The 17,692-nt window shown below is 35.0% G+C and overlaps 1 protein-coding gene across 1 annotated transcript in view; it reads right to left on the bottom strand.

The window, feature by feature from the left end:
* Positions 1 to 17,692, bottom strand: part of LOC140152429 (1-phosphatidylinositol 4,5-bisphosphate phosphodiesterase beta-1-like) — a 195,778-nt gene that overhangs the window by 88,114 nt on the left and 89,972 nt on the right. Inside the window, 6 exon segments of the mRNA XM_072174737.1 lie at positions 2,461 to 2,560; positions 3,051 to 3,135; positions 3,640 to 3,719; positions 7,249 to 7,406; positions 13,047 to 13,193; positions 15,233 to 15,399. Coding sequence (XP_072030838.1) covers positions 2,461 to 2,560; positions 3,051 to 3,135; positions 3,640 to 3,719; positions 7,249 to 7,406; positions 13,047 to 13,193; positions 15,233 to 15,399 — 737 coding nt within the window.

The following is a 17,692-nucleotide window of genomic DNA, read 5'->3' as shown; positions in this document are numbered from 1 at the left end:
GCGCACTGTGATTTGTTGAAACGCGTCACGTGAGAGCCCATTATTCTGCAATAATGGGTCGAGCGCCGTATCACATTCTACGCACAGCATCACGCTTGGTTACGCGTGCAATATTTCCGCGATACGCACTGTCACTTACGCGTACGCACTCCACCTTGAAGTAAACAACTTAAAATATTTGTGCCAAAAAATGATATTTTCTCTTTAAATCGCACTATTTTCTGGTAATAGAATAGAAATAAAGGGTGCAGCATTATCCTTTATACGCAAATAATGTGTCCTCGGCAGTGAAAACGTTTAAATAATGGGTTCGGCTGCGCCTCACCCATTATTTACGTTTTTACTGCCTCGGACACATTATTTGGGTGTAAAGGATAAAGCATTACCCTTTATTTCTTAAATATATTGCTGGGAAGTATATAAATGTTTACATTTTCAGAAAGAAAATGATGCAAGGAATTTAACTATTTAACTCATGATCATTTTGTTACATGCAAGAGAAATAAATGATGCAAACCCAAGAAATCAAATTAACTGGTTTTTACCAATTATACTTTTTGACTTTCGTAGCTTTCAGCTAAGTCAAGATAACATATTGTCCAAAAGACTGATTTATCGTCAAACATAAAATTAGACTTAACTGTGCCCTGCACATCATTATACGAATACTTCACTAATAGTCCACTAATAGGACCCCTTTCATAATCAAATCCATGAGCATCTCTCTTTCCTAATTCTAACATTTCATATACAATCTTGTGCAAAATTGGTTAGGACACTTTTTAAGGCCAGCTGCATATGAATAGTAGGCAAAATCTAAAATAATACTATGTTTCTATAGTTAAAAGAGCTTCAACCTCCCTTCCAAGCAATGTTGCACAGTCATCTGCCACTACATTCAACACACAACATTGTGGAAGGGGCACTGGGATGTCTGCATGAAGTGTCTCAATAGTTTCACACCTATTATATCCGCATTACTGCCACTTGAATATATACTTCAGCTTTAACACTTACGTTATAATAATAATGAATTTTGCCAATTTTAACTGAATATATATGATGTAATACATGAGAATGAGGTAATACAGGAAGGAATGGGCGAGGTCTAGTCCTGGTCTGAATGCCATAGTAATCTGTACAAATCTTTTAACAGACTGGCTACAATACAAGGTTCAGATAATGAGATTGGATAACCATAGCTAATCTTGCCCATTCCTAAACTATACATGAAACAATACTTTCACAGCTAGATTCCTCTATTATGTGGTGCACCATATGTTCAAGTTCTCTGAGATATACCTGTGGGATATACCTGCTCAACTGTGCAATATCTAGTAGAGTATCCAAACAGAAGGAATCTGGCTTTGTATGTATAATGGTATCAATAGCTTATCTAATTGGTCTCTGTTGTTTCTGAGAAAGCGCAGGTACACACTCAGTGTGTTTACATTACATGAATACATTTATGGTTATGATAACAATGATAATTCTATGCAGGATATGTATATGTAGCTACAATGCAATACAATGGGCCATTAACAGCAAGCTTGTATTAAAAATTATTTACATTAAAATATGTCAAATGTGTCAGAAGTTTACACATGACTTAACATTTTCAGTCATAAAACTAATTTCATTAGTTGAAAGCTTCAACTGCGTAATGACCCATGTAAGCTATACATCCTGAGTAGGCATGTCACATGACAGCATGGTTGGCATGGCAACAGCATGGTGGCAAGGTTGGTTCCAAGGATTATTTTATTCTCACTAGTTCTGCTTGTTGCTGGTGATGCAGTCTGTGCTGTGATTTCAATGTGTCCATCCTCTTCAAGTATTAATTTCTCTCCGCCTGAAAAACTGGGCGCTGTTTGCGCAGTGGTGCATGCTTTATAGGCAGCACACCCTCTACAGTAAAGCTGCGTTGCTTGACTAGATGACGTGATGAGGGCGCTGGTTTTGTTGGTGTCTCGTCTCCTGTTGCTGCCGCTTGTGTTACTAGAGCATCTGACGATACACGTCTACGTAATGCCATTTTCTTTAAAGATGAAGTAGCTGTTTACCACACAAAAGCTTTTATTGATATCTTACATTATTCAAAACTTGTAGTAACAAACAATTACATGAAATCTTTACACAAAAATAATGTGACACAAATCCCATTAACATATGATTTGGATACATTGTCATAAACAAAGATGTGAATAAAATATGCCAAATTTAATTAAATTTGTGAAAAACATTGACATTTACAGTTATTCTACATAACAAAACTTGCAATCAACCACAACAAATCTTACATACTCACAAGAATATCAATGCTCACAAATATATTACTACACTGGAGAAATAATAAAGTAATATTTAAAAATTAATCCTAAAATTGAACTTGATAAGCTGTAATCAATAACCATCAAATAATCCAACCATTTTTGATGATTATTATCCATAATACATTACCTGATCTTTTCTTTGCTTCGGATGCTTTTCTTTTCTTATTTTTCACCAATATTTTCCTCACAAGGTTTGCTGGGCTTGGTAATGGCTTCCCAGGTTCAATCTAGAGGTCAAAGGTCACAACAACCACCATTAACATAAAGACAATGGATTGAACCAGTAGCATTATAATAATCATGAACTGTTTGATTGGACAAATCAAACCCCTCATTTCACATGAAAAATGACAGGCTGTTCATTTATGCAAATAAATATATATATATTTGCAAACATGGTTTCAATTCAAGTTACTATGTTTTTTTTACACAAGATTCATCATTTGTGTATACTTCACTGCACATTTTTCATCACTCAAGAAAAATGGAAACATAATTCAATAATATTAGATTCAATCAGCATTGGGCTATTTCAGTTGAAATCAATACACCCTCTGTGGAAGACAGGATCTTAATATCAAACACTAAGTGAGTGTAGATTTCAAAGGAGGTCACACATTCAGGTAACCCCACTTGAAAATCACACTCCCTGTGTGGAAGATTAAGATCATGTTTTCCATAGAAGGTATATGGATTTCAACTGGAATAGTGCATTACCGGATGTTCTTCCAGAGGATCAATCAGGACCTTCTCCCCAAATATGTTCCTGCAATAGGCGGCCATCTTTGCCTGTTGTTTGGGACTGTAGTGGAGAAATCATTTTTAAATCAATAAATATTATTATTATTATTATTTGATATGTGTACATCGAATCTGTTTTTGTACTTTGTACGCTAATTTAGTAAACTTGGCAACATGCTAGAGTGACTCCCTGTAGAAACTCAATGGGATTTTAGAATAATGAACAGTTTGATCAGCTTGTAATCAGCTAAATTAGATCCACATTAATGAGTGATATAGTTGACTTATCTGGTCTATATTGTGTGTATTAAAGAAATTAGACAATGTATAGGTCTTCAATGAAAAATTTGTGATGCTTCTAACGATATGTCACACGACAATTCTCAAAATAAAATATATAGATATTAATCCGTGATTTGTTAAGGCCTGTTGATTACAAGCTGATCCGACTATAGCCATAGAAGAAATCTCAAAGCATAATAAACTGGCCAACTTTTATTTACAATATCTGAACAATTATGATACCAAATGGAGTTATGCATTACACGGCTTTTGTATCACTTACGAGCAATGGTTCTCAAAGGATAATATGACCGGGAAATCAGATGTCTTAAATGCACACTCATTTATTGCTTCAACCACATCCTGTCAAAAAAGAACAAAAAACAACAACATTACAGGTAAATTAAGTAATTCTTGGCCAAGCTGGAACATGTGTATTGCTTCCATGTAGTGTACTAAGCATGTGCGCAATGTAAGGCCCATGTATGCTTTCTTCTGTACCATGGTATCTGTGTGTGTGTTTATCGCGGAGCCACTAGCGTTCCTAATGTTCGAGCTTGAGGGTACCAAATTTAAGTGAAACATTTGTGTAGGACCTCAAGATTAAAAATCTGCTCAAAAAATGACAGGCTGTTGGAATAATATCAAGGCTGGAACTGTTGAGGCAGAGGCACAATTGTCGGTTGAAATTCTTGAGGGCGCTGTTAAGGTGCCTGTATCTCAAAATGTAGAAATCTAAAAAAAATAATCAAATTTTTTATTAAATTTCATAGTTTATACTTAAAGAAAATCCATTCAAAACTTTAACAACATTGTTACCAAGGGTTTGAAAAACACTTTCTTATACTTTCACATGTATTTCAAATTTCAATGTATAGGACATTTATTTAGTGATGTGCCCCTGAAAACCAAGCTGTAACATCACACCAACCAACAGAATAACATGAATTAATCAGGTATAAATCTATATTTGGTCCCATTTGACTTTTATATGTATTTATTGTGCTGAATCATTGTTAATGTATCCATTACTTATCACAAATTATTAAAATACTTTTTTATTTGACATTTAAAACAGTAAAGTGCTTCTTTACATACAAATCGTTTTTATATTTTTTCATCCTTTCTCATTTTCTTTGACTTTGAACCAATAAAAGTACACACCAGAGTAAGGACTGATGCTGTCAATAAATCTAAAATAGCCTTGCACATCCATTATGTTTAGTAGTAGAGACCAAGGTCCCTCATGTATGTTTTGTTAAATGTCACACACTTAATGTAGGTAAATACTGACTGAATTCTCACAGACTCAAGTAAAATAAATTTTGCGAGCATTTTAAATTTGTAAATTTTACAGCTTTTTGTGTAAATTTTGAGATTCTTCCAATTGTGAATTGCACAAACTACATTTTAGTAACAACACTATGACACTATATTCATTTGAATGAACACAGCTGCCAAAAGTGTGATGAATCTCTGTGCACACTATATGATGATTGCCTGCATGTGGGTATCACAGAAGTGAATCTAACCATGCCAACTCAATCATGATTGGTTAGTATCCAAAGTTGGGCAATTACATTCAAATGTCATTTTTACCAATAAGCTAAAATAAGCAATAAATCCTTGCCATTGAGCATTTTCAAATTTGTGCCAGACATCAGTTGTCATGGCAATGAAGCATTTCATCATGATATTGTAAGAATGCTATATTTCCAATGGCTGCTTTCTGTTAAACCCATTTGTCCAGGGTTCCCCATAGCTTTCAAGTATGATTTGGGTTGCCTACAATGAGGGCTGTATCATGCATTGAGCCAATCAGATTTATGGTAAGAACATTTAGGAGGGCTGAAGGAAGTTAAGCTTAAAATCGCTAAGAGATGTTAAAGCTCTATTTTGATTGGTTACTCATATGATTGTATCATGCAATTATCCAATAAGAGCACTGAAAGAAAGGTAATAGTGTTCAAATTGATTAGCCAATGACTGAAAAAAAGGGGAAAAAATGAAAAAAATGGTCACCTTGTCATCATCACCATGCTTTTAATTAGAGAGCAGATTGATTCAAAACCAATCAAATATTTAACATCTAAGTAAACACACAGTATGTTTTATGTTATTTACTTGTAATTATGCCTTTATAGTTTGGGAAACAGATAATGCTATGCAGTGCACAATTAATAAACAAGTTACCAAATATATATGTAGCAATTATTAAATTTTAACATAGTATGGCACTGTAGAAACATTCACATCTTTGTATCTCATGTGATGCATGGCTTTCGTCTGAAGCTTAATTTGATTTCTCAGTTAATTTAAGGTAGCAGCCATGACAATGTAAGGAGTATCGATTGAAGACTATTTCCAATTCTAGGGAACTATGGGTCTTTTGGGGATAACAAAACATTGCCAAATGAAACAGCTCAATGCTAATCCTTTAATTGGAACTAACTGGCATTTTTAATTCAAATTTTAATTTATCAATATTTGGAAATAAATTCCAAAAACATACATTTTTGGAGTATTTTAGTTTATATATGGAGTGACAATCAAGCCTAAAGACTTGTACAGTAATATCAGTCTATGCCCTCTAGAATATTTAGCAAACATATTTTCTATTATTTTATAACCAATTTTTAAAGATTACAGAGTAATACCTTTGTCTATACTTGGTTTGCTAGAATCAGTCTGCCCTACCCAAAATCTGAATGCTTAAGACTTGCATCAAATATTTTAATTTTGTGACTGCAATTGCAAGAAAACATGCAAAATTGTGTTTTTACACTTTATAATTAATTAGCTTGTCTATGACTTTTTATGAATGTTCAATTTTGCCACCCTGTATATTTTGCTTGTCATTCAATGACTATAATTAGACAATGTTAACACCCTGTACAATGCGGCTGTCCATGATTGACTATGATGGACTTTGTAATCAATTTGTCATTATGGTTACAAAAGCAGCTACTTTGAAATGGGCTATTATATTTGAAATACACACTTCCCATGTGGAAGATTTAGCTCAAGTATTCCACAGAGGGAGCAGGAGTTTCAAATAGAATAGTCAATTGGGTTAACATCCATTTTAAATACCAGTTGTGGAAGATACAGGTAAAGCCAATATTTACCAGAGGAGTATGGGTTTCAAAAATAATAAACACTAGCCAGTTCCATTTAAAAGACATACTCCCTCTGGGCATGGCAAATGGAATGGAACTGGAAAGTGACAATGCAAATATTTGGAAATTTCCTTGGTGTTGCAATAGAAAGAACATTCTATGAATCGATTTTGTATAAATTGGAAGACTTAAATGACAATATTATAGAGCAAGCACATATTATATGATGGTTTTATCTTTGTTGTACATAATTCCCTATTGATTACCCATACATTTATTGTTTGTTTCCCAATTTCCCCTGGAGAGTTAATAATTTTCACAAATATTTCATTAGAGCCATAATATATCATCTTTTTAAAATAAAATTAATTAATACATCTTTTAAAAATTTAATTAAAATGATTTTTTTTCAGAACCTAATTTTATACATATTTGGTTTTGTTTTCGATTATACTTCAATGTTGGGAATATTATTTTCACCATTGCAATTATGTACAAGCTGTATCAAAATGATTAGAAACCACCAGATTTTGGTGTTTATTAACAAGCCTGCTTCATATGCAACATTGGATCCTTTTTAAATGCCAAGGATTTATAGTTTTATGAATGTGTATAACATTTATCTATAAATAGGGCCCCTATGTTGCATTTTAATGTGGCAGTCTTGTCCATAATCACTGGAAGCTGATGATTACCAATCATTTTGATACAGGCTGTAAACCTGTATAAGAAAGTTATCAATACCATTGCAGCATAGAGTCAAAACCCCTTACCTTGAATAGTACTTCTGTACACATGGTGAATCCATGAGTAATGATAGGTTCTTCTTCTGCCGTCTTGCCATCCCAGCAATCCAACTCTACACATCGGCATCCTGCCAGCAACACTTGACGATAAATCTCTACAGATGATTTGCCTGTCAACTGATGACCTGCAAGATCAAGCAAAATTGATTGGGCTATTCCACTTGATACCCATACACCCCCTATGGAAGACATGATCTTAATCTCTCTCACAGGGGGTGTAGATTTCAAACAAGAATCACCCATCAGGTTAGCCCATTTGAAATTCACAGAATTAAGAACTTGGTCAAAATGTATTATTTTCCATCGCTATGACAAAATAAATGGCAAATTGGGCTAATCCATTTGCAATTACACCCCACCCCCAGTTACAAATGTATGTTCAATCCAGCTGGAAATGCTTGCAAGTTTTATGTTAAATTCCTGTTATAAACGTGAAAATAACATTTTTGCACAATTTTGCACAATTTTCCAAATAATTTGTGATCGATCTTTTTTATTAGGACACACTGTATATCATTTGTACCATACAAATTGTCTTTCATATATTCCTTTGTTGTTGCTATTATGTTTTCTTTCAAAATTCCCTTGAACAAAACATTCTTTGATGTATTTACAATCTATTTTTACACTTGCAACCTAGCAACAAAATAATGCATTATCTTTATACAAATCATTCTTCAAATTAATGCAATTTTTGTCACATAAATAAACCAGCGAAATGATCAATAATTTAAGAAATCAAAATGGTCATAAAATTTCAATCACATACTGAATATGTAGGTATGTGTTGAGGTTTCATAACCCAAAATTTGTACATGGTTATATATTTTCAGAATATATGCCTATAATTAGGGATGACCAATGAACCATCAACATGATTAGAACGCTCCCATAGACATGCAGGGAGCTCAACTGTGCACTGCTTGCACAGACATTTCTAAATTGATCTCATTCTTTTATTTTTCAATATTTTTCTGTACAAATTGGGGAAGTGAATACCAATTATATTTTGTAACTATCTTGCAAATTACAGCAACACAACTTATTTCATTTTCCTGTAAGTGCGAGTCAAAATTGTTCCATCGCCATACAGTGCGTTTAATTGCCAGTGGCTAAGTTCAGCACTGCTCAAGAATGGCACAAAATATTCATGTCAATAATTTCAGGTGAAAAACGTGGCCTACTGAGCTGTAATTTGGCAGAGTTGCCAGTAATACCTCTATCATACCCTCTGTAAAAAGGAAAAAAAAATGAACAAGTAGATCTCGAGTTACAAATTAAATCACCAGCTTCCTTTGGAATTTCCATACTCCTTTCGAATCATGCTAAGAAGACACCTTTTTGGGTGGGTGCGGCGTGCCGCACCCACCCTGTATTCTCTGACTATTGACCTACTTTTTCACATGCCGCAGTGTTGAGAAAATATTCGTGCGGTTATATCCCAAACACCCACAGAGGTGATAGTTTACTGGCGAGTTTTGTAATTATTACTTAATTTTGATATGTAAGTAATACGATAAAGTCGTCATAGGCAGTAATGTGTTTGTATTAAAAGAAATAACAAAAATAATTATTTAAGTAATAGAAATACTATTTGGAAATTGCAGCAAGATTTGCAAATGTTTTTATTTGAACAGTACCAGTTCACCAGTTTTGCTAGTTTTCCTAATCTTTGGGCTAAATTAATAGCATCGTGAAAACCAAACAGTCAATTAATTTATGTCAACATTTCCTTGTTTGACATCGCATGCAAACATTATCTTATTTACATAATGGTTTTGACCTCGAGTCATGAGTGGTGATTCATTGTTCAGGCCAAGTAAAATAAATAACGTGTATATCGTCCCCGCCCTCTCCGATTTTTGGAGATTTTCAAATATTTTAGTTATTTTTCCTATTTGCTTCCTTACTTTGTTTATAAAATTGTTGTGATGAAATGACATGTTTAGAAGTTCTTGGTTATCATTTATAAACACATTGCAAACACTGTCTTCAAGCTAGGGGTAGGGCTTTGGGGAAATAACAAAAATATTAGGGGCCTCCCCGATTTTATGATGTGTTGACAAACATTTGCCATTGCAATTTTACACAGAAATGAATGGTAAAACAATAACACGATAACAAATAATAAGGACCTCCCTCACCAATTTTTGAAAAAGTCCGGACATATACATTTTTTTTTACTTGGCCTTAATTGGCATACTCTTCTAAATATTTTACCGCAAAGTCCTATGGTGGAGGGCTATTTTGTTGTGTAGTCCTACAAAGGTGGGTGACTAAAAAGTAGCCTGTTGGTACATGTTTTACCGTACAGTCCTATGGTGTGGGTTTTTTTTAATTTTGTTGTCCTAATTGATTGCTCTTAGTTCGTTATTTATATAACTTCAAACACAAACCTTCTTAGGGATGCACCATTAGATTCTCAGGGTGGGGTAGGAAGTTTAAAAAAAAAAAAAAAATTCACCCACTTCATGAGCAAAAAAAAAACTTTCCCCACCAACTATAAAAAATAAAAAACTTTCCCCGACCCCAACTTCCTACCCCCCCTCTCAGTATCAAATGGTGCGTCCCTTAGTTTAATTCTTTCAATCCAAATTTCACTCCTCTGCTAATGATGACAAGTGATAATCGAAGTAATACTGCATTAGGCCAAATACAAAAATAAACATGTTTCACGTCCCCTCCCTCCTTTTTGGAAGTTTCTTCAATTATATTTTTATATTTTGCAATTCAGTTATAACTTTTTAAAAATTATGTCTAGGGAGTTGAGATGCTTTCTATAGCCTTCTCAATATACAAGAAACAATTTGGAAGGTTTCGAGATCATTAGAGGGGGCCTACCCCTCAGAACAACAAATAAAAAGAGGCCTCCTCCTTTTTGCAGGCATTATTGTGCACGCTAAAATAGCTCTAAATATGGGTATTTACATCGATTCTGCGATACAAAATAAAAAGGCCCCTCCTACTTCTTTTTTTCAAAAACCTGGACGTGAAACATGTTTTTTATTTTACTTGGACTTATCAATATGGAACTACACCTTTATCTTGACAATTCATTTGCTCGCCCTATTCCTTTTAAAGGAATTTTTATTTATTGTGAACTTGACTTACTCATTCTTTCATTTCTCTTGACAATTTTTCATTTGCCCACCCTATTCCTTTTAAAGGAATTTTTATTGAACATAAATGTGAAGTTTCGTGCTCATTCGATGTATTTTTCACCTGATTTCAACCCTAAACGTTTTCTTATATTTAGACCTATACCATCTACAACTTGCTGCTGGCTATACCTTGTTTAGAACTTTCAAAAGAAGTACCTGAATGTGCAACCATAACTGTTTCAAAATAGCCCGCGAAAGTCATGCAGGTGACTCGAGGTCATGCATTGAATTGGTTTGAATGAAGAATACTACGGGAACCAGCACCTTTTGTTAGAAGTCACACATGAGCATGATGAGAGAAGTGGATAACCTCTATTGTTATGAATGAGTCAATGACCTTCAATGACACTTAAAATTTTGTTTGCATACACCTACTAATTGGTCATATTAAACCCAATAACATTGACATTTTTGGTTGTGAAAAAAAAACCGTTCACCTGGACTTAGTGCAATTTTGATTTTGTGCCATATCGGCCATCTTGGATGATTTTTGGCAAATGTTCTCTAAATGCATGATTTCAATGCCTCGGTTTGAAAAAATAATTTATGCCATTGACTAGTAAAGTGCCATTTCATAAGAAACCCTTTGATACTTTCACAATATGCTTGTTTCATGTTTGCATATATGTTAAAATAAAGAAATATATAAAGGTAAATATATGCTTATGCCAATTTTGCTCCCAATTGCTATTTTTGGACCTTGTCATTTTATTTTGTTCCAATGACCGGTCAGAATGGGAAACTTTGAAAATTCATAATTCGAAAAGTTTTTGACCGATTTTGACCATTTAACCACCAAAATACTTCTGTTGATGAGTTCTATCCAGCAAACAATCTTTTGTAGCAATAGGGGCAACATGAAATTTTGATGGTTATCCCTACTATAATTCCTGGTCACCCTTACTTGATTTTTGAAGGAAAACAAAATACCTAGTTTTTTTTATAAATGCACAACAGAAAATTCCCACTCTTTGCTGATTGCATCAATAGCACAAGCCTATTGAGGCTATCTTGGATATGCGAGCACAGGAACACATATATTACAATTACTTCATAAACATTTCAAATGATTATTCCTCATTCTTCATAACCAGTTTTTCAGTTCACCTTTTACTGCATATTTAAGATGGCTGTTTAAGCCATTGTGGATACTTAGGGAAAAGAATAATGCCATTTGTGGGTTGTGTGCAAGAAGTGGTAAGGAAAGAATGTCTGTAAATGTTTGTAACTTCAGCATGTAATCATCAAATTGAAATATTATTCCTTCATTTTGCAACTTAGTAGCAGTAGCAATCTATTTAGGTTCTACCTACAGTTTTTGTCAGAGAAGAACTGCACTTGTTTACATTTTGAGAGTGTGCAGAGCGTAAACACGGAAGTGGGGTTCTGATTGGCTGAATCAATCATCTGACAATCATAGCAACAGACCGATAATCTGATTGGCCGATTATGCGTCAAATCATTGGTCGGCGCAGATCGACACCCTTGAAGTGAACACAAAGCTCCGCGTATGTCGCTCATTAACAGGGTGCTCACGTCAATCTGAGCAAGGGACTGCCGTTCTTCTCTGAAACCCAGTGTAGTAGATAATTATGTGATGAATTGACAAAGTAATGTGCTACAGGCTGTTCCATATCTCGAGTTAAGGCATACATCTCTGGACCAACTACTGTGTTTTCTTATGTCTTACTTAGTAGATAAGAATTATGTGATTAATTGATGTGTAATTAAAGTAATGTGTTACAGGCTGTTCCATATCCTGAGTTAGACATACATCTCTGGACCTACTACTGTGTTTTCTTATATCTTACCTAGTAGATATGTATTATGTGATGAATTGACAAAGTAATGTGCTACAGGCTGTTCCATATCCTGAGTTAGACATACATCTCTGGACCTACTACTGTGTTTTCTTATGTCTTACCTAGTAGATATGTATTATGTGATGAATTGACAAAGTAATGTGCTACAGGCTGTTCCATATCCTGAGTTAGACATACATCTCTGGACCTACTACTGTGTTTTCTTATGTCTTACCTAGTAGATATGTATTATGTGATGAATTGACAAAGTAATGTGCTACAGGCTGTTCCATATCCTGAGTTAGACATACATCTCTGGACCTACTACTGTGTTTTCTTATGTCTTACCTAGTAGATATGTATTATGTGATGAATTGACAAAGTAATGTGCTACAGGCTGTTCCATATCCTGAGTTAGACATACATCTCTGGACCTACTACTGTGTTTTCTTATGACTTACCTAGTAGATATGTATTATGTGATGAATTGACAAAGTAATGTGCTACAGGCTGTTCCATATCCTGAGTTAGACATACATCTCTGGACCTACTACTGTGTTTTCTTATGTCTTACCTAGTAGATAAGTATTATGTGATTAATTGATGGAAGTAATGTGCTACAGGCTGTTCCATATCCTGAGTTAAGGCATACATCTCTGGACCTACTACTGTGTTTTCTTATGTCTTACCTAGTAGATATGTATTATGTGATGAATTGACAAAGTAATGTGCTACAGGCTGTTCCATATCCTGAGTTAGACATACATCTCTGGACCTACTACTGTGTTTTCTTATGTCTTACCTAGTAGATATGTATTATGTGATGAATTGACAAAGTAATGTGCTACAGGCTGTTCCATATCCTGAGTTAAGGCATACATCTCTGGACCTACTACTGTGTTCTCTTCACTCAGGAGGTAGCGGACTAGTCCTTCCACAGATAATTGACCTACACATTGAGAACAAAAGATAAAATCAAAGCATGCTAGGTATCATATTTCCCTTGTGATCTGTAGACATTCAATAAATTGATAACTATACCTGTGATGTCGCCTACTTAAATCTAATTCTTAAGGACAATATCATATCTGTTAAAAGTGGAACAATGTTTGAAAATATATTGAATTATGTACTTTTGCATATATAAACAGTACGGAAAGTTCTAAAAACAAACATGATATGATATGATATGATATGATATGATATGAGTACTTGCATGTACAGGGTGAGTCAAAAAAAGTGCAATAGAGAGAAGAATCCATTTTTATTTAAGAACCGAGTTGAACCTTTTAGGTTTTTAAACATTTTACAAATAACATATCCATTAGTGATCTTGTGTGAAAAAATCAAGGACTTACCATTTACCGTTTTGTGTTTATGACACATTTTATATCGATACCCAAATTTAATGTTTGTCCAAAAGACACCTAAAATTTGAATGTCAGCCCACTCTGTGTAAGGTAGATTTGGAACAACTGCCAGTTTCTTAACCTCTCTGGCATTGAAATAAAATGGAACATCCAAAGTGTTATTGCCCTTGGTCTTGGAAGAAACATTATTTGTTGTTATTTTCATTTTCCTTTTATTTTAAAGATGTTTATTCTGTATTAAAACCATATAAATTTGTAGTCGGGTTTTTCAAAAGTCGAAATGAAATGCGCGCAAATGGGCGTGGAGTGAATTACAAAACATCCAGTAAGTTGGACATATTGGTATTAAATAAATTGGAGTACGAGTCGAGTGAGGTATGAAGGACTTAAAGTAATGTTAGAAAGTTTGTTTGAACAGAAAAAAAGAAATAAAATTCAACCTTATTTAAGTTAAAGTCAGTTTCAGAGCTGGTGCATTTATCGTGCATTGTGTGCTCCCATTCAAAATACATGGTACCTCGTGGACAAATAATGAAATTGGGTATCGCAGCAAAAGGACTTTTAAGTTTGTTGTGCGCATAGCAAAATTTGCCTAATTGGTTAATATTCACAGATTTTGAGTTGAAAGCATAATAATTATCATTATACTAATCTTGCTACTAGCAGAGCTAATTTTGTCCAGAAATTGTTTAATAGATAATTCCATTAAATCTTCCATATCAAACCGCAATCTACTTAAAAACATGGTCATAAATCATTTTATGTTATAGGCCATTACAGAATAACTAATCAATAATATACAATATAACAAACTGGAAAATATATTAAAACAAATACTGATGTATTTTTGGAATACACACACAACATCATTGCTTGCATGCTGGTAAGGTACCATTAGAGCTGCAATCATAATGAAGCCTAACTGGCAATTAATTGTGACACTAATTTATCAAAGTACTTTCATTGTTAATCACTGGTGTTTACCTAATGGGTTTTCCCTTGAAAGCCACTACAAATTACACAGCAAACTTTGCTGTATCCTGTCTACAGAAAATAATGCTTTTAAGATGTAGAATTGAAAATTGGCATGGTAAATTTGAAAATTGGATCAAAATTTCATGTTTATTTTGGCTAAAATAGTGTCAACTTGAAACTTTTGTGCGCAATTGTCGCAGTAACACAGGAGCAAAATGATGTCTTCTGAAATGTTTTGTTTTATATTAGTCCCCTGAGAACTAACCCTGATACACCACTGAGAGTGTTAAATATTTGAACCCTACCCCAAGCACTTTCATAAAGACCACACCGAGCAAGACCCTAAAATACAAGTGAAGTGTTCTACACTGTCTTAGGGTATACTTACCTGCAAATTAAGATCAGGGGCACTACTACTTTTCTCCCTACAGACTCCCTGATTGGTTAATTACATCATGTAATCAATCAAGTAACCAATCAAGATAGAGCTTTTAAAATTTCTTAGCAATTTAAAGCTTAATCCCCTTCAGCCCTATGGACTGATCTTGCCTTACCTCTGATTGGCTCAATATATGATATTACCCTCTTAGCAACCAATTAAAATGGCTGGTAGTGTCCATGCGGTGAAGACCGGTATACTTACCTTTCTTTGCAAATGCTTTGTTGGGCTCAAATTGATCCACTAGTTCCTTGGCTTTCTTGGGGTCAGCAAATGGATATAGAATCTCATTGAGTCTAGGATCCCTCTGTTCATCATTGAAGAAAGTAACTAATTGCTGTGTGTTTAAGTATGGCTTGTTTTTAGCTCCTCTGTAATTACAATTAAAAAATAAATTACATGCCAGTGTCATTCAATTTAAGCTTAGGATCCACTCATCCAAGTAACCCCATTTGAAATTCACACTCATAGGATGTTTATGGATTTTAACTGGAATAGCCCAATTTGCCAAAAGAATCACCAAATAGGCAAGAATTACTAGGATTCTGTTACTATGCCTGAGACGAAGACCTTTATTATCGGAAAAATTGTTCTATTCGTTTAAATTTGTGTGTATGGAACAAAGCAACAGAACACTAAAGGCCATGAACCCATTGTCCTCAATTTTACAGGTGTAATATCACCACACCGCAATACTTACTTTTAAGGAACATTGATATCATGCTACAATATGATATAACAACTACAGACTATTAACCAACAGCCAAAGTCCCTGTATGTTGTATGCTGTGAATTTTTGCATATTCATGAGGATCAAATTGTTCTATCATGCGCGATAGAGCATGTGTGTCTTTGAGTTTACGCGAGAGACACTAAAAATATGCGGTATTTGCATTCTCTCGGTCGGGGTTGTGCCATCCAGTGCACTTACCCATATTTCACGTCTGACAAAGGGGACACCCTCGAGAAATCCCTATTAGTTTGCACAGGGCCTTTCAATTCCAGTCAATTTTCTCCGCATAGAAAACACCAATTTCCTTTTGCAATTATTGGGAGTTTATTCCCCTAATAAAAAATCAAACTTTTTTGAATTGTTTCACCAAGAGGTATTTATTTTATGACATGTTTTGTGATTTCCCCATTGAGTACAATGGTAAGTGTCCCCTTTGTGTCCGAGGGCGCAAGATGGAACAGCTGAATCTCAGCAAAAAACAACCAATGAGATGAAGCGATCCATCGTGAGTGACGTCATGCCGACCGAAAGCATAGCAGTTTCGTCTGTCACACTTCATGGAACAATCAACCCTAATTAACTTTACCTGTTGGCAAATAGCTTGGGGCAAATAGTCTGTAGTAGTCTGTGTTTCTAATGCATTGTGGGGGGGGGGGGCAAATTTTATTACAGGTGATCCCTGACCTATCAGGAAAATTGCTTTTTAGGCTTTAAAATATAATGTTTGAAATGTTTTATTAAAATTTGAAAAAATAAATAAATGTTATCTCACAAATTTATACTTTTCCCAAGAAGTCAGGAGTTCAACTGTACATGTATCAAAACTATAATGCATTGCAAATTTAATGGTGATATTTCTTACTGGTACTGATCACAGTATATTATGGTAAGTCCTTGACAACATCATAAAATAAGGGAATAAGAAGATCAACCTGGTATTCACTGAAATCTTATTTAAAACCTGGACCTTGATTGCAACGGGCAATTCCCACTTGGTCCAATCCCATTTGGTCCAATCCCACTTAGTCCAATCCCATTTGGTCCAAATCCCACTTTGTCCAGACCCAGTTAGTCCAATCTCACTTAGTCCATGTCCCACTTGGGCCATGTCCCACTTAGTCCATGTCCCACTTAGCCATGTCCCACTTAGGTCATTCCCACTAGGGCCATGTCCCACTTGGTCCATGTCTCACTAGGGCCATGTCCCACTTAGGCCATGTCCCACTAGGTCCATGTCCCACTAGGTCCATGTCCCACTAGGTCCATGTCCCACTAGGGCCATGTCCCACTTGGGCCATGTCCCACTAGGGCCATGTCCCACTTGGGCCATGTCCCACTAGGGCCATGTCCCACTAGGTCCATGTCCCACTTGTCCCACTTGGGCCATGTCCCACTAGGGCCATGTCCCACTTGGTCCATATCCCACTAGGGCCATGTCCCACTATGGTTATAATATTTGTGTTTGGTCATTTTCAATACTTGTTTTAGTTTTCATAGTAGGGCCTATTGTTGTAACGGGGGGGGGGGGCTGATGCAAAAAGTGGGTCCTAAATATTTTAATCCGTCTGTAGAGGCTCATTAAAAAACACCAAAATATTTTCTCGCAGAACATGAGTTTACACTATATTTTCTATGGGGTTGACATACATTTTTCATGGCCAAAAGGGGCTCTGAAAATAATTTTAGGTCCCCTAACAAGTGTTTGTGAACGGAAAGATAGTCAATGTCTGTCTTAAGTTCTTCGGTATAGGATCACAGTCGTCTAAGTATATCCAGTAATTGAGAATGTTTAAGTTGGTATATAATGTAAAAATGTTATTAACCTGGAGTTTCCATATGCTTTGCATGCTATACCGTACCTATTGCATCAGATTAATGTTTCAGTATACAGCTGTGACAACTATTATTTCTAGTGAGATATTAGGGTGAGA

This window comes from Amphiura filiformis, chromosome 5 (genome assembly GCF_039555335.1).
Source record: "Amphiura filiformis chromosome 5, Afil_fr2py, whole genome shotgun sequence".
NCBI classification, from domain to species: Eukaryota; Metazoa; Echinodermata; class Ophiuroidea; order Amphilepidida; family Amphiuridae; genus Amphiura; species Amphiura filiformis.
The sequence above is the reverse complement of the archived record's forward strand: the minus strand, read 5'-3'. Positions and strand labels throughout refer to the sequence as shown.